This window comes from Anomaloglossus baeobatrachus, chromosome 2 (genome assembly GCF_048569485.1).
Source record: "Anomaloglossus baeobatrachus isolate aAnoBae1 chromosome 2, aAnoBae1.hap1, whole genome shotgun sequence".
In the NCBI taxonomy this organism is placed as follows: Eukaryota; Metazoa; Chordata; class Amphibia; order Anura; family Aromobatidae; genus Anomaloglossus; species Anomaloglossus baeobatrachus.
The window spans coordinates 131,201,127-131,215,908 of record NC_134354.1 but is presented as its reverse complement, the minus strand read 5'-3'; the positions used below and the strand labels follow the sequence as shown (position 1 = coordinate 131,215,908).

The following is a 14,782-nucleotide window of genomic DNA, read 5'->3' as shown; positions in this document are numbered from 1 at the left end:
CATATACCCCCATCCTGCTCATATACCCCCATCCTGCTTATATACCAGCATCCTGCTTATATATAAGCATCCTGCTTATATACCAGCATCCTGTTCATATACCCCCATCCATCCTGCTCATATACCCCCATCCTGTTCATATACCCCCCCATCCATCCTGCTCATATACTCCCATCCTGTTCAAATACTCCCATCCTGTTCATATACCCCCATCCTGTTCATATACCCCCATCCTGTTCATATACCCCATCCTGTTCATATACCCACATCCTGTTCATATACCCCCATCCTGTTCATATACCCCCCATCCATCCTGCTCATATAACCCCATCCTGTTCATATACCCCCCCATCCATCCTGCTCATATACTCCCATCCTGTTCATATACCCCCCATCCATCCTGCTCATATACTCCCATCCTGTTCATATACCCCCATCCTGTTCATATTCCCCCATCTATCCTGCTCATATACTGCCATCCTGTTCATATACCCCATCCTGTTCATATACTCCCATCCTGTTCATATACCCCCATCCTGTTCATATACCCCCCATCCATCCTGCTCATATACTCCCATCCTGTTCATATACCCCCATCCTGTTCTTATTCCCCCATCCATCCTGCTCATATACTCCCATCCTGTTCATATACCCCCATCCATCCTGCTCATATACTCCCATCCTGTTCATATACCCCCATCCTGTTCTTATTCCCCCATCCATCCTGCTCATATACTCCCATCCTGTTCATATTCCCCCATCCATCCTGCTCATATACCCCCATCCTGTTCATATACCCCCCCACCCATCCATCCTGCTCATATACTCCCATCCTGTTTATATACTCCCATCCTGTTCTTATTCCCCCATCCATCCTGCTCATATACTCCCATCCTGTTCATATACCCCCCATCCATCCAGCTCATATACTCCCATCCTGTTCATATACTCCCATCCTGTTCATATACTCCCATCCTGTTCATATACCCCCATCCTGTTCATATACCCCTATCCTGTTCATATACTCCCATCCTGTTCATATACCCCAATCCTGTTCATATACCCCCATCCTGTTCATATACCCTCATCCTGTTCAAATACCCCCCCATCCATCCTGCTCATATACTCCCATCCTGTTCATATACCCCCATCCTGTTCCTATACCCCCCATCCATCCTGCTCATATACCCCCATCCTGTTCATATACCCCCCCACCCATCCATCCTGCTCATATACTCCCATCCTGTTTATATACCCCCATCCTGTTCTTATTCCCCCATCCATCCTGCTCATATACTCCCATCCTGTTCATATACCCCCCATCCATCCAGCTCATATACTCCCATCCTGTTCATATACTCCCATCCTGTTCATATACTCCCATCCTGTTCATATACCCCCATCCTGTTCATATACCCCTATCCTGTTCATATACTCCCATCCTGTTCATATACCCCAATCCTGTTCATATACCCCCATCCTGTTCATATACCCTCATCCTGTTCATATACCCCCCCATCCATCCTGCTCATATACTCCCATCCTGTTCATATACCCCCATCCTGTTCCTATACCCCCCATCCATCCTGCTCATATACCCCCATCCTGTTCATATACCCCCCCATCCATCCTGCTCATATACTCCCATCCTGTTCATATACCCCCATCCTGTTCATATACCCCCCATCCATCCTGTTTATATACCCCCCATCCTGCTATATGCCCCCATCGTGCTCATATACCATCCTGGTATATGGCCTGTATCCTATAGCACAGAGAAAAAAAAACAAACATTTATACTCACCTTTTCCTCACTCCCTGCAGCCGATCATCTTTCTCTCTGCACCACGTGTGTGTGTGTGTGTGTGTGTGTGTGTGTCCGTTCCCCTGCAGCACGCGATGTCTTCCTGTCTGTGCCGATCAGCTGATCAGTACAGATCAGCTGACCGGCACAGACAGGAAGACATCGCGTGCTGCAGGGGGACGGCTCCACACACGGGGACGGGTGAGTACAGTGATTCACTGCACCCAGCGCTGATGATGACGCGCGGGGAGCAGTGAATACAGCAGCACATGATCACTCCAGGCTGTAATTGCCAGGGGTGATCATGCGGACCGGCTCTTTACTATGCACGCGTCCCCGCTCGTCCTACCGCCCACCTGTCAGCGCCGGCTTCTGCGCTGAGAAATGGGCGGGAGGATGGGCATGCATATGTAATGAGCGGGTCCATGTGGTCACAGCAGGCTGCTACAGCTCCACCGCAGCACCTCATTCCCCGCAGCCACAGTCAGACCATAAGACGCACCCCCAACTTTCCCCCAACATTTGGGGGAAAAAAAGTGCGTCTTATGGTCCGAAAAATACGGTAACTTAAAAAAGAACGAAACCCCTGATAAACTTTTATGAATAGAAGAATAATTATAACCACCTGCAACATGCAAACTAATAAAACGCAAAAACCCCTGAATATCAGATGAAAGAATTTCAAAGCCATTCGCCTCACAAAAATGCACCCACTTCAACCATGCATCCGAATATGACTTCCATGTAGCTGGCGACAAAGAATTCCTTATATAAAATGGGATTAGCTCCAAATTGCCCCCCATAAATGGGACGGGCAAAAGGTTGCTTCCGAGTCTGCCCTTGGCAGACACGCCCGAAATTCCTCCAACCTCTGAAATGATAGATGATCAACAGCAAGGTTACCATTTAACAACCCAAAACGCGCCTTAAGCAGAATGTTATACTTAAGACACAGAAAAACCAGCTTCCTAAGCAAGCAACACAAAATTGGACACTTTGAAGAAAGACAATTTACTGAGAAAACCAACCCCTGGCTGTCCGAATATAACATAATACGCTTATTGGACAGCATTTCACCCCATAACGAAATAACCACAAACAACAGAAATAACGCCAGGACAACTCCTTTGCTCAATAATCCTTTCACACGCCAGTCACTAGGCCAGGTCCTTCCACACCAATGAGAACCAAACACAATACCATAACCAAAACCACTTGCCACACTAAAAGACAGTGCTAGATCCATTGATGACACAAAGTCACTCTGCACACAACAAAAACCGTTAAATGATTCCAAAAATTCCAGCCATACCGCCTTAATCTCATTCAAAACTCTAATATGTGAATTCGCTGACTTCACCCCTTTGGTAGCATCGTACAATCTCCTAGAAAACACCCTACCCATAGGTATAATCCTTAACGCGAAATTCAGACTACCTAACAGAGATTGAAACTCCCGTAAAGTAGCCTTCTCTCTGCTCAACAAACAAACAATTAGACCCTTTAACTTAATTTTTTTTTCCTGTGGGAGACTCAACTCCATTGTTTCTGAATCCAACACAATGCCCAAAAACTCTAACCTGGTACAAGGAAAAACCGTCTTATCACTTGCCAAAGGTACCCCAAAACTTGACATAATGCGGATGAAATTACCTAACAGTTCTGAACAACTCCCTGACAGCCGATCCCCAACAAACAAAAAATCATCTAGGTAATGTAAACCCCCCTTCCCCCACTGATTCCTGAACTACCCAATGCAAAAATGTAGAAAAAGATTCAAAATAAAAACAAGAAAGTGAGAAACCCATGGGCAAACATTTGTCAAAATAAAACCCTGAATCAAAATAAAAACCCAATGAATTAAAACCGGAAGGACAAACAGGTAGTAGACGAAAGGCAGACTTAATGTCAGCCTTAGCCAGCAATGCACCATTACCAAACTTCCTTAAAAAATCAACAGCTAAATCAAATGATGCATAGCTGACTGAAGCTGCACTATGGTCAATCTCATCATTCAACGAACTACCTCTGGGGTACGATAAATAATGAATTACCCTAAATGAATTTGGTTCTTTTTTTAGGAACAATCCCTAGCGGGGAAATTCTAAAATTAACAAACGGGGGAGACTGAAAAGGGCCTGCTACCCTACCTAATCCTTTTTCTTTATCAATGTGCAACCTAACCGCGTCAAGCTGCACATTGACCGATTTCAAATTCTTAGTTACATTACACCCAACACCTGAAAATGAAGGCACATTGAAACCATCCCTAATACCATCACGGATGAGATCCGCTTTCCCCTGATCGGGGAAGCGTCCTAACCATGGAAGCATTTTTTTCCAGGCTCACCGGCGTCGGGGCCCTTGAAAAAATGCTCCCTGCCTCCAGACACCGGTACACTGGGCTGACCATGCTTCTTGAAGCATTTAAACAAGGGATGCACACCGCCACAGAATGAACACTCGTGGCGAAAACGGCAGTTACCCTGCGATTTGCACGACGACTCATTAAAAGCGAAGCACACCCCCGCTTAACAATCTGACTAGTCGGCTGTCTAGAAAATGTGCTCCTCTGTGGCAGCATTAAAGTTAAGCCAAAGGCCAACATCCTTAATGCCCCACTTCAGAGACGAGTGCACAGATAATTTTTGCCTGAAGGCCTCATCATAATTAAGCCAGGCGAGCCCGCCAAAATTACGATAGGCCTCCAGTATTGTGTCCTGGTGATGAAATAACCCACTACCCATATGTGGGAACTTCTCACCAAGGACAGCAGCATAAATGCCGGAAGCCTGAAGCCAAGAATGAAAAGACCTAAAATTTTTCTTCCTTTCATTCTCAGCCTCTAGCTTACCCTCAACCTTATCAACCCTATGCTGCAGCTCTCTCACCGTCGGAAGAAGAGTAAACAAATCTATGTACTCTAACTTCCATATCTTTTCTTTAACAGAGGCACTAAGGTGAAATCCCAAAGGCGAGACTTCACACACTAGTGCCTCCTTTAAATGTGACTCAGCTAAACCCAGAGTCCCCTCCCGAGACACCTCAGGAATAAGACTCCCAGGCAGCCGACCACTATGCATAAAAAATTCAGACATTGTCTGAAATACAACATCTTTCACAGATTCCCTATTACAATTAAGCAGATTAAAGTTCTCACCAGAGCGATCAGGCCTTGAAACCGATCCTCTTCCGGCGGTGTCTTCACAAAACGCCTCCCCGGCAGGGCTTCTCTCGTCTTCGGATCCTTCAGAAGCGCTCCAGGCCAACAGCTCCACCACAGCCCCAGCTGAGCTCTTTTGCAAGGGGCGCGGTAAAGAGCTCCGACCCGGCGCCGCTTCCGCTGGCGTAGTGGAAGGAGTCGCCGCTGTCGCTGCCGCTGCTGCTGTCTCCGCGCCGCCTGATGACGCGGATTGCCGAGGCTGCTGGGAGACGCGTGATGATATGGTCACTTGATCTCGCCGGCTCCGCCTCAACTCTCGCGATGCTGCTGAAAGACCGCTCGCCGCGACTCCGCCTTCCCGCGATACTTCAGCCGCCTTCCTGTTCCGGACCCGGCCCTCTTGCGATGCGGATGTTCTCCTCGATCCTTCGCCCGACCTCCTGGAAGCAGCACTCGGTAAGTCCGCAGTATCCATTCTCCTCTTCTTCTTCAAGACAAGCCGATTCTCGCCGACGCTCTCCACTTGAAAAGCTTCATCAGATGCTGCCGCCGCCGTCTCCGCTGCCGCCACTGACACCGAAGCTGGAACCTCCTCCGCCGCCGACCCGGAGCTCAAGCAGGACCGAAGCCAATCTTCTCCGCCTTCATCGCCGGCCCTCCGAAGCAGCTACAGGAACAGTGACTCCATGTGATTCTTCTTGCTTCACAGGTGACTCTGACACAGCTGACCAAAACAGCTGTTATTTATACAAAAATACTCCCGCTCAAAACCACCACTAACCAATCAAAATGTTCAAATTTGGGCGCGCAACAGGCTGAAGAAAACCAGTTCCAGCCTGTTCGCGTTACCAGCTGTAAACACAAAAATTAACCCTTTAGGGTTCCGCTAAAATTAATAACCAACCACCTACTACAATTTTAACAAACCTGAGCAACATAAAACATTAAAAACTACCATAAGGGGCTCATGCCACCATGTAATCTCCAGGTTTATATACCCTGGCGATTTTCCATTCCATGCATGCGGCAAGCGGTTGGCATAGTGGACCCACTGGACCACAGTGGGAACCCGTGCTTACCCTTTGAAGGGAGGGGCTTAATTAAGCGCCCGCCGTGAGACAGAACACCAGGTGCCACTCCTAGGGCAGCAACCGGGACTGTGGCACCTGAGTGGGACAGAGCGACAGCAGGGCTGGCAGAACAGCAACATAGAGCAGCAAAAAGGGCACAGTCCTGAAGAGGAACGGGCAGGACAGGCACCAGCAGACAGAGGACTTCAGGCACAAGACACCAGGCGCAGGACGTCAGGCACGGGTCATCAGCTGGCACGGGTCATCTGCTGGCACAGGTCATCTGCTGGCACAGGTCATCTGCTGGCACAGGTCATCAGGAATGGGTCACAGCAGGATGACGCCAGCACATCAGGTACTTCAAGACTCCGGCTGACAATGCGAACACGGACTAAGCTGGAGTCCAAAAACATGCGGGTGACTGAATACGCCAGTACCTGAGTATGCCGGATCCACAGTTAACTGGACTACAAACAGGTCAGCAGGCTCAGACAGGTGACCAAACTCAGGCAGTATACTGGGATACAGCAACAGACTCCAGACCTACGGCAGCACAGACTGCACAAACATACAAATCAACCGTAAGAAATGCTATTCAATGCTCTGCACCTCCCATCCAGGGGAGGAGCCTTAAATAGCTGGTGCTTCCCAGCAGTAGGCTGCGGACAGAGCAGGAACCCCACACAAGATGTGCAGGACCTGTGGCCCAGGCGGGAGCAGTGCAAGGCATCCACGGGGTGACTGAGCTGGGGAATGGACTTATACGTGGACAGCAGAGAAGAGGGAAGCAGGTACGCTGCGCAAGGCCATCCACTTGGGCCGGGAACTGCACCACAGGTAGGTGGCGGAAGGGACGGAGACCAGGGGCACTTCGCAAAAACGCAGAGGAGCGTCGGCATACTAGGTGAGCCAGCGCTACATAGGTCTTAGGATTAATTTAACTACTCTCAGCCGTTATTATATACACAGCACCTCTATAATCTATACAGATCATGCTACATGGAACACAACAGGGTAAATTTAGTGTGGTAAGAAAGATATTTATTATTTATTTATTTTACTCACTTATTAATTCCAAAACACTTTACAAACGTGACCATCACTGTCCCCATTGGGGCTCAAAATCTAAATTCCGCATCAGTATGCTACTGGAGTGTGGAAGAAAGGAAACCGAAGCAAACACAAATAGAACATAAAAACGCCTTGCAGAAGTCGCCCTTGGTGGGATTGGAACCCAGGACCTCAACAGTGCTAATCACTGAGCCACCGTACGCGACAAAAAAAAATAAATAATAATTATACACATTATATATATATATATATATATATATATATATATATATATACACACACACACACACTGTATATATATATATATATATATTATACATATACGCTGTATATATCAATTAATTGGTAGCAAATTTCACCAATTGTACCGAAATTATGCACAAATTAATACATGCCCTTCTAACAAGTGTACATGTAAATTTGTAACAAGAGGGCAAGTGGCAATAATTATACTGATGATTAGTCGTCAGTCACAATCGCTGCTTGCCGAGTCCCATGTGGCTGATGCATCCTTCTGTAAATCTGTGGTCCATATTGCAGTACAATATTGCACAAGGAAAGTGTCTATTGTGGCCTCACATCTGTCTCTTCTCTTCCACATTTCATATGTACAAATATCACATTAAGATCCATATGCCCCGCACACCTTAGCAGACCCCTGATGAATCACTTCATGATGGACACGGATGGAGGACAGTCGGACAGCAGATGGATGAAAGCCAAGTTTATTCCGCTGTGACACCAGCTTTACACAAGTGATAGATCATACCCATGGGGGCAAGTAATGAAGAGGAATAGTCAAAGAAAAGAAGCTGCATTCCTCCAGCTGACATATCGATCAGCTTACTGAATCAAAGCTATTGACCCAAAAGACGTTCTCCGTCCTCGGACAGAAATAAGCCTGCAATACCCTGTGCCTACAGAAGAGGGCAGTGGCGAGCTCAGGTAGATCACTGTTAACCCATTCAGTTTGTATAAAGCAAATTTACCTGGACAAGGGGTTAATGTTTCGGAATGCTTCCTATTCTTTCTTGCTGCCTCTTCTCTCTCGTTTCACACAATGCCGCGCACACGTGGAGCTTTATTTTTGTCCTTGGTGTGTAGGTTTTACCAGCTACGAGGTTTTGGAATATGTTTCTTCTCTCATCATTTGGTTTTCCGTGTTGTAGGCTGTATGTTGCTACAGGAACTGACGTGAGGTCACGGCAAGGTGTTTTCGCTCCGGCTCACAGAATGCAGTACAATATTACATTAGGCAGAAATGAGGTTCTGAATCAACTGCGGTAAACTGTGTTATACTGAATCGCCCTATTTATTGACGTTATTAGAGCTGTTCCTTGTACAATACAAAGAAAATAAATGTCCACAGCATTTGTACACCGCCGACTCCACCTGGGGAATGCGACTGTACAGTCATGGCTTATCAATATGTATAAAATGTATCGGAAGAGAAAGACTGATGGCACAGCCTACTTTATATAAACTGAACATGAAACATAGTAAGAAAAAAAGAAGACAGTTGCACTGTGTAGCGTTAAGACATGTGGAACAATGAATTTGGGAATATAGATATGCATTACTGCTATAAAGACATGCAAAAATTGAGATACTCAGCACATAAAAATGGCCAGTTTTATGTGAGCCCAACAGCCAATGGCAAGGCAACCTCATTTTATTGGATCCCTATCAGATTTTTGCTATGTAAACTGAAGACAGCATGCTGCAAAGGTTAAAACATAGATATTCAGTGATCCCTGTTTTGTCAAGGTCCGATCTGTTGTTTATTTGCTATGTTTGTTTAACTAGCAGCTCTTCTCATTACTACAATGTCAAGGACTACATTGTAACACGCATGGCAGTCCGGCACGCCCCCCTCTGATTAAACATTCACAGTGAGGTGTCAATCTCTATAGAGAGGCTGGTGTGGGTGGGACAGCGCTCTCAGCTCTGCTACATGGCTATATCTAAAGATTCTGATCGAGTCAGAATGTAATCTAAGTGATACGATGTTGGATTCAGGGTCTCTTTACCTACATCATGCTGCTCTCAAAGGTAGCAAAAACCTGCTGACAGATTGCATTTAATAGAGAAAGAGGGCTATCGAACATCTCTGGCAGCAGATTACTTGTGCATCACTAACATGGTGTTCTTAAAAAAAAAAAATCCATGTGTTTATCTTAAAAAAAAAATAAAAAAAAAATAGGAGTTTATGTGCTTAGGTAAAATCAGTACAGACCTTTGTTTTGTCATCAGGGCGGCCTTTGGATGGGAATCAGTCATGTCACTTACATTAAGCACATTTTTTTTTTCAGCTTAGTCACGCCCCCCGCAGTGTAATTGATTATATACTGGTCCTTTACCAGAACTTCTCAGCTGAGCTCCCCCCATTACAGTCACATGATCGTGACATCACACAGGTCCTGGATAAACCAATGCTGATCTCCACAGCTCAGCTGGTCTATGCAGGACTTGTGATGGCAAGATCATGTGACTGTGATGGGTGGAGCCCAGCACAGCATTGGAAAAACGGTGTACGCAGGCAGGACCTGTGTGATGTCGCAATCATGTGACTAATGGGAGGAGCTCAGCAGAGAATTTCTGGGAAAGGACCTGTGTATAATTAATCACACTGCAGGGGGTGTGACTAAGTTAAAAAAAAATAATTTTGTTTGAACGTGAGTGACATGACTGATTCCCAACAAAAAGCCGCCCTCATGACTGAAAACAAAGTTCTGTACTGGTTTAAGCTAAGAATATAAACTTTTTTTTTTAACCCCTTTACGACAAACGATGTGTCGGTACGTCCTTAGTCATGTCAGGGTAATCACCTCCGGCTGCTACAGTGACCCCTGCACATATCTGCTGATTTGACCAGCAAATATGTGCAGCTATCAGGCATGGGTGGATCCGCAATCCACGTGCGCCTGCTTGCCTAGTAGATTGTGCTGGCAAAATGTGACAGCGCGATTTAAATGGCGGCGGTAGAGATTGCGCTGTTCTCCGTCTCCATCGGCAGCCTTGTGACGCGATCAGGGGGAGCCGATGGTTGCCATGGTATTAACGGATCATGTAATTACTCCTGTCGCTATCATGATATATTTCCTGTGCAAGCAGACAGAGCGCCGGCTCTCACAGGAATGCTGCATTTCTGCTGATCAGATCTGTGCAGCTTTCATCAGCAGAAATGAACGATAGATCAGACTGTGCAGGGGGACTAGTAAAATAAATAAAAAAAAAAAAAAAAAAAAAGAGTTTTTAAAAAATAGAAAAATAAAAAAAACACCTAAAAGTTAAAATCACCTCCCATTCGCTCCATTAGAAATACACATATTTGGTATCACCGCATTGAGAAATGACTGATCTATCATAATATAAAATGAATTAATCTGATCGGTACACGGCGTGGCAAGAAAAAAAAATCCAAACGCAAAAGTTATGTTTTTTGTTCGCAAACAGGCGATTAAACCATACCATCCGAACAAAAATTATATAATTAAAAATGCCAGCTCAAGACACAAAAAATAAGCCCAGGTCCCAAAAAATGAGAACACTACAGGTCTCAGAATATGGAGCAAAAAGCGCCATTTTTTGGTACAAACTTCTGAAATTTTTTTTTAGCCCCTTCGGTAAAAGTATGCATGTTTGGTGTCTAAGAACTCGTATTGACCTGAGGCATCATCCTGACACATCGGTTTAAAACAAAGTGAATAAAATATCCCAAAAACAATAATGCAACTGTACTTTTTTGCAATTTAACGTCACTTGTATTTTGTTCCTGTTTTCCAGTACACTATATGGTAAAACTAATGGTTTAATCCAAAAGTACAAATCGTCCTCCAAAAAACGAGCCCTCATATGGCAAGATTGACGGAAAATAAAAACAGTTTTGGCTCTCGGAAGAAGAGGAGGAAAATACAAAAACGTAGATTCACACGGGGGTGAAGGGGTTAAGATACATACATGGAATGTTTTTTTTTTTTTAAGAAAACCATGTTAGTGATGCACATTGGGGGCGTTTTAATATCAAAAAATGACATGACAGGTTCCCTTTATGAGCTCTATCTGGTGTGATTATCCCATTATCTGGTAGGTAACCCTAATAAGTTATTTCCCTTTATTATCGGTATATTCTATAAAATCAGCTATTATATTTTCTGCGGGACGATAAAGTTTGTGTCTATAACTTCCATCTTTCAGCCTCTTCGCTATATTTCTAGACCTGTTACCCTACATTTCACTCATGAACAATTGAAATATAGAAAAAGATATAAACTTACTCAGGCAGCTGTGCCCATAATGCACCAAGAAGTCGGCTCCCAGCGCCCGAGCAGTGTAATCATCCACGCAGCACGCTCCGTATGTCACATCTCCCATCACCACGGTCTCTGCCGACGTAAATCTATGGCCAAGAAACAGGGACATGAGACCAGCAGGGAATATTCATTGCTGACTTAAGAACACATGATAAATGATGTGTAGTAAAAGGGCATGAGACATGCAAAAAGTATATTTGTCCAAACTCCCATAGCAATATAAATGGAAACAAAAGCAAATGGAGTAACAGATACAATGGGAGCAGTTTTGGTAACATAACCTTAGAGGCACTGAATACAATAAAAGGAATAACCATGTATCTAGCGTATTAAAGGGGCCACGTGATGGTGGAAAGCAAGCCTTTTTCACCATGCAGCCTATTTTCCTCCAGGAAAAGCAATTGTAACAATGCATTATGTGGCTTATTGTCGTATAATGGAGAATATGGCTGTAAGGACCTTGCAACCTCAGGACATAACTACCTTCTACTGAAGTGACCTGCCATTGCTGTCCCTAAAGGGAGCCGGTCTTCAGATCCATGCTGTCCCAAAAGAATCAGAGCCTGGCTGCGTGATTGTGGCCAGGTATGTGTTACTCTGATACGCTGCTACATTTCAGAGGCAACACACCTTGAAATATCGGCCAGCATCTCCCCATCCCAATCGCCATGACTGACAGGTGTCTTCCCATGTACACACATAGGGAGACACATGTCAGTCAAGTGGAGCAAGGTGAGCGAAGCCGGTCGGGGGCAACGTTTTATCGACTGGTTCTTCGTATGATGAGTGCATGCTATGTTGTCATCATTTTTTTTATGTTGTAGCCTCTGTTTATTACGGTTCTTGGGTTCTTGTGTCTGGGACTTCCCCAATTCTTCAAGCTACATGGCCAAAACGCTCAGGTTTATTGTTAGGGCACGCTCAGATCAATGAATGTTAAATTGTCCTCAAATTAGTAATCAGAAGCTAAAAAATAAAAAACTATCAACAGTTGACTGACAAAGATCAGCTCTATATTATAGACCTAAAACTAGTTTTGCCCTGTAACTGGTAATACGCCATCCCCACTTACAGGGCTAATCATCAATTAATAAATATATGATAATGTTAAAATGATCACCTTATGGGGTAAAATATATGTAAACTAAATAAAAAAAAATAAAGACACCTCCGCTCCATACAAGACAGGCTCTGCAGAGCCCTTTTTTCAGGTTTGCTGGGTGTCCCAGTGGTCAGATCCCCAGTGATCAGCAAGTTATACCCTATCCCTTAGGGAAAAACTTTCTATTTCGAGAATAACTCCATGAAAAGGAAATTAAATGTTTGTTTGGTAATGCTTTTCATTTTTACAGAAGTAATAAAAGGAAGTGCAGACATATTGTCACCTTTGAGTTAGCTTCTCAGACACTGAAGGTAAATTGTCACTTTATTATTGATTGAGCAGGCTGAGTGGATAGAAATGGTCAGCAAATTCAGTGGTAAAAACCCATATTAACAACCTACAATCATAGCCAAATGTTTTGAGACTGTAAAAAAAAAACAAAAAACTAAATATGCGCCAAAATTTACCTCTTCGGTTTTTGAAGAAGCAATTTGCATTAACTGAAGATTGTTAAAACAACAAAAAAAGCGACCAGATAACTCACAAAAATTGTAAATCCATTTTTTTGCCATTAAAATGAACTTCGTCACAAACCCCCATTTGCACTAAATTTCAAACCTGTCATAAAAGGAACTGCTTACACCAATTCAAAGATTTTTCTCTTTTGCGCAGGAGAAACTGTTGACAAGGACAAAGGAACTGATATTCATTTATGATGATTTAATAGAAGCAGACTAGTTGCTTTAAAAGAGAGCTGGTGGATGAAATTATTGTAGGTGCTTGAAATCATAGTTACCTCCAAGGAAACATGAGCATTAAAATGGCTTTACAGGCAAGGACATTGCTACTTCTAAGACTGCCCCTAATTCAAGCATTTATTGGATCGTCAAGAACTTCAAAGAGAGGTTCATGTGTTGTGAAGAAAGTTTCAGGGCACAGTCTCCTAAAGAGGATCCAGCAATGAGTTTGGTTTAACACCGAAACAAAAATTCCTCAGGAATAGAAAAAAGACAGGTGTCAATGAATGTACAGGCCCATTGAAGTAAAGGCTTTTAAGAATCGCCTGGTGTCAAGAAGGGAAGCAAAGAAACCATTTCTCTTCTGGAAAAACATCAAGGACAGCCTGATATTCCACAGACAGTAGAAGGAATGGATTGCAGAGGTCTGGGGTACAATTATTTTCTCCGATGAAGCCCCCTTTAGACAGTTTTGAACCTATGGAAGAATGATGGCCCGGAGAAGAAGCGGTGAGGGCTACCATGAGCCCTGTGTCAAGTCACCAGTAATGCATGCTGAGCACATTCATGTGTGGGAGCTATCCATCGAAGATAGTGAGCTCACTCACAATTTTGTCAAATAACACTGCCAGGAATACAGAATGGCCAGTAAATATTCTCTAAGAGCAACTTCTCCCAAAAATTCAGGAGCAATTTATTGATGAAAAATGAACAATGCCTTTCCCAGCATGATGGAGCACGAAGTTGCAAGGCAAAAATGATAACCAGGTGGCTCAGTGAATGAAAGATTGAAATCTTGGACTAATGGCCAGGAAACTCCCATTGAGAATTGAGAATCTGGGGTAAATCCTCAAAAAGCGGGTAAACAAACAAAACCCAGAAATTGTGATCACCCAAGCAGTAATTAGGTAAAAATTGGTTGCCATCAGTCACTTAGGATTTTGCCCAGAAGATGCAGCTGCTAGGGCGAATTGCAAAAGTCTTGAAAAATAATGGTCAATACTGTAAATATCGAGTCTTTGTATAAACTTGATGTATGGGTCAATAAAATATTACAAACATATTAAATGCTTAGAACTGTTTTCTTCAGTAATCATAGAAGCATCTGACTAGTAGATCAAAAACATTAAAATAGCAAATGGTGTGAAAACCAAAATTTGTGTCAATCTGAAAACTTTTGGTCACCACTGTATACAATTTTGTAAAACATGGTTGCTACAATAAAACTGTAAAATACCAATATACGGTATTTGGCCAAGCTGTGGGGGAGTTGTGAGAGCGTTGTCATTCCAAGTTCTCTGATATGCATGGGGACCTATAAAGATAGTCCACCACTATCTATACAAATATCTATACAAAGAGCTCAGGGCTGTGAGTAGAGAGATCAGTGCGCAATTTCATATATTAAAAGGGGTTGTGCACTCATATCACCAATGTCCTATTGATAGTGTATCCTCCGGACAACCCCTTTAAGTAATATAGGGGAATTATATAAGAACATTCCCTCATGTTGGTGGCTATG

General features: G+C 43.9%; 1 protein-coding gene across 1 annotated transcript in view; it reads right to left on the bottom strand.

Moving 5' to 3' along the window:
* DPH1 (diphthamide biosynthesis 1) overlaps window positions 1–14,782 on the bottom strand; it is a 410,699-nt gene that overhangs the window by 180,592 nt on the left and 215,325 nt on the right. The window contains exon 4 of the mRNA XM_075335338.1: window positions 11,386–11,507. Coding sequence (XP_075191453.1) covers window positions 11,386–11,507 — 122 coding nt within the window. The remainder of the gene's footprint in view (window positions 1–11,385; window positions 11,508–14,782) is intronic.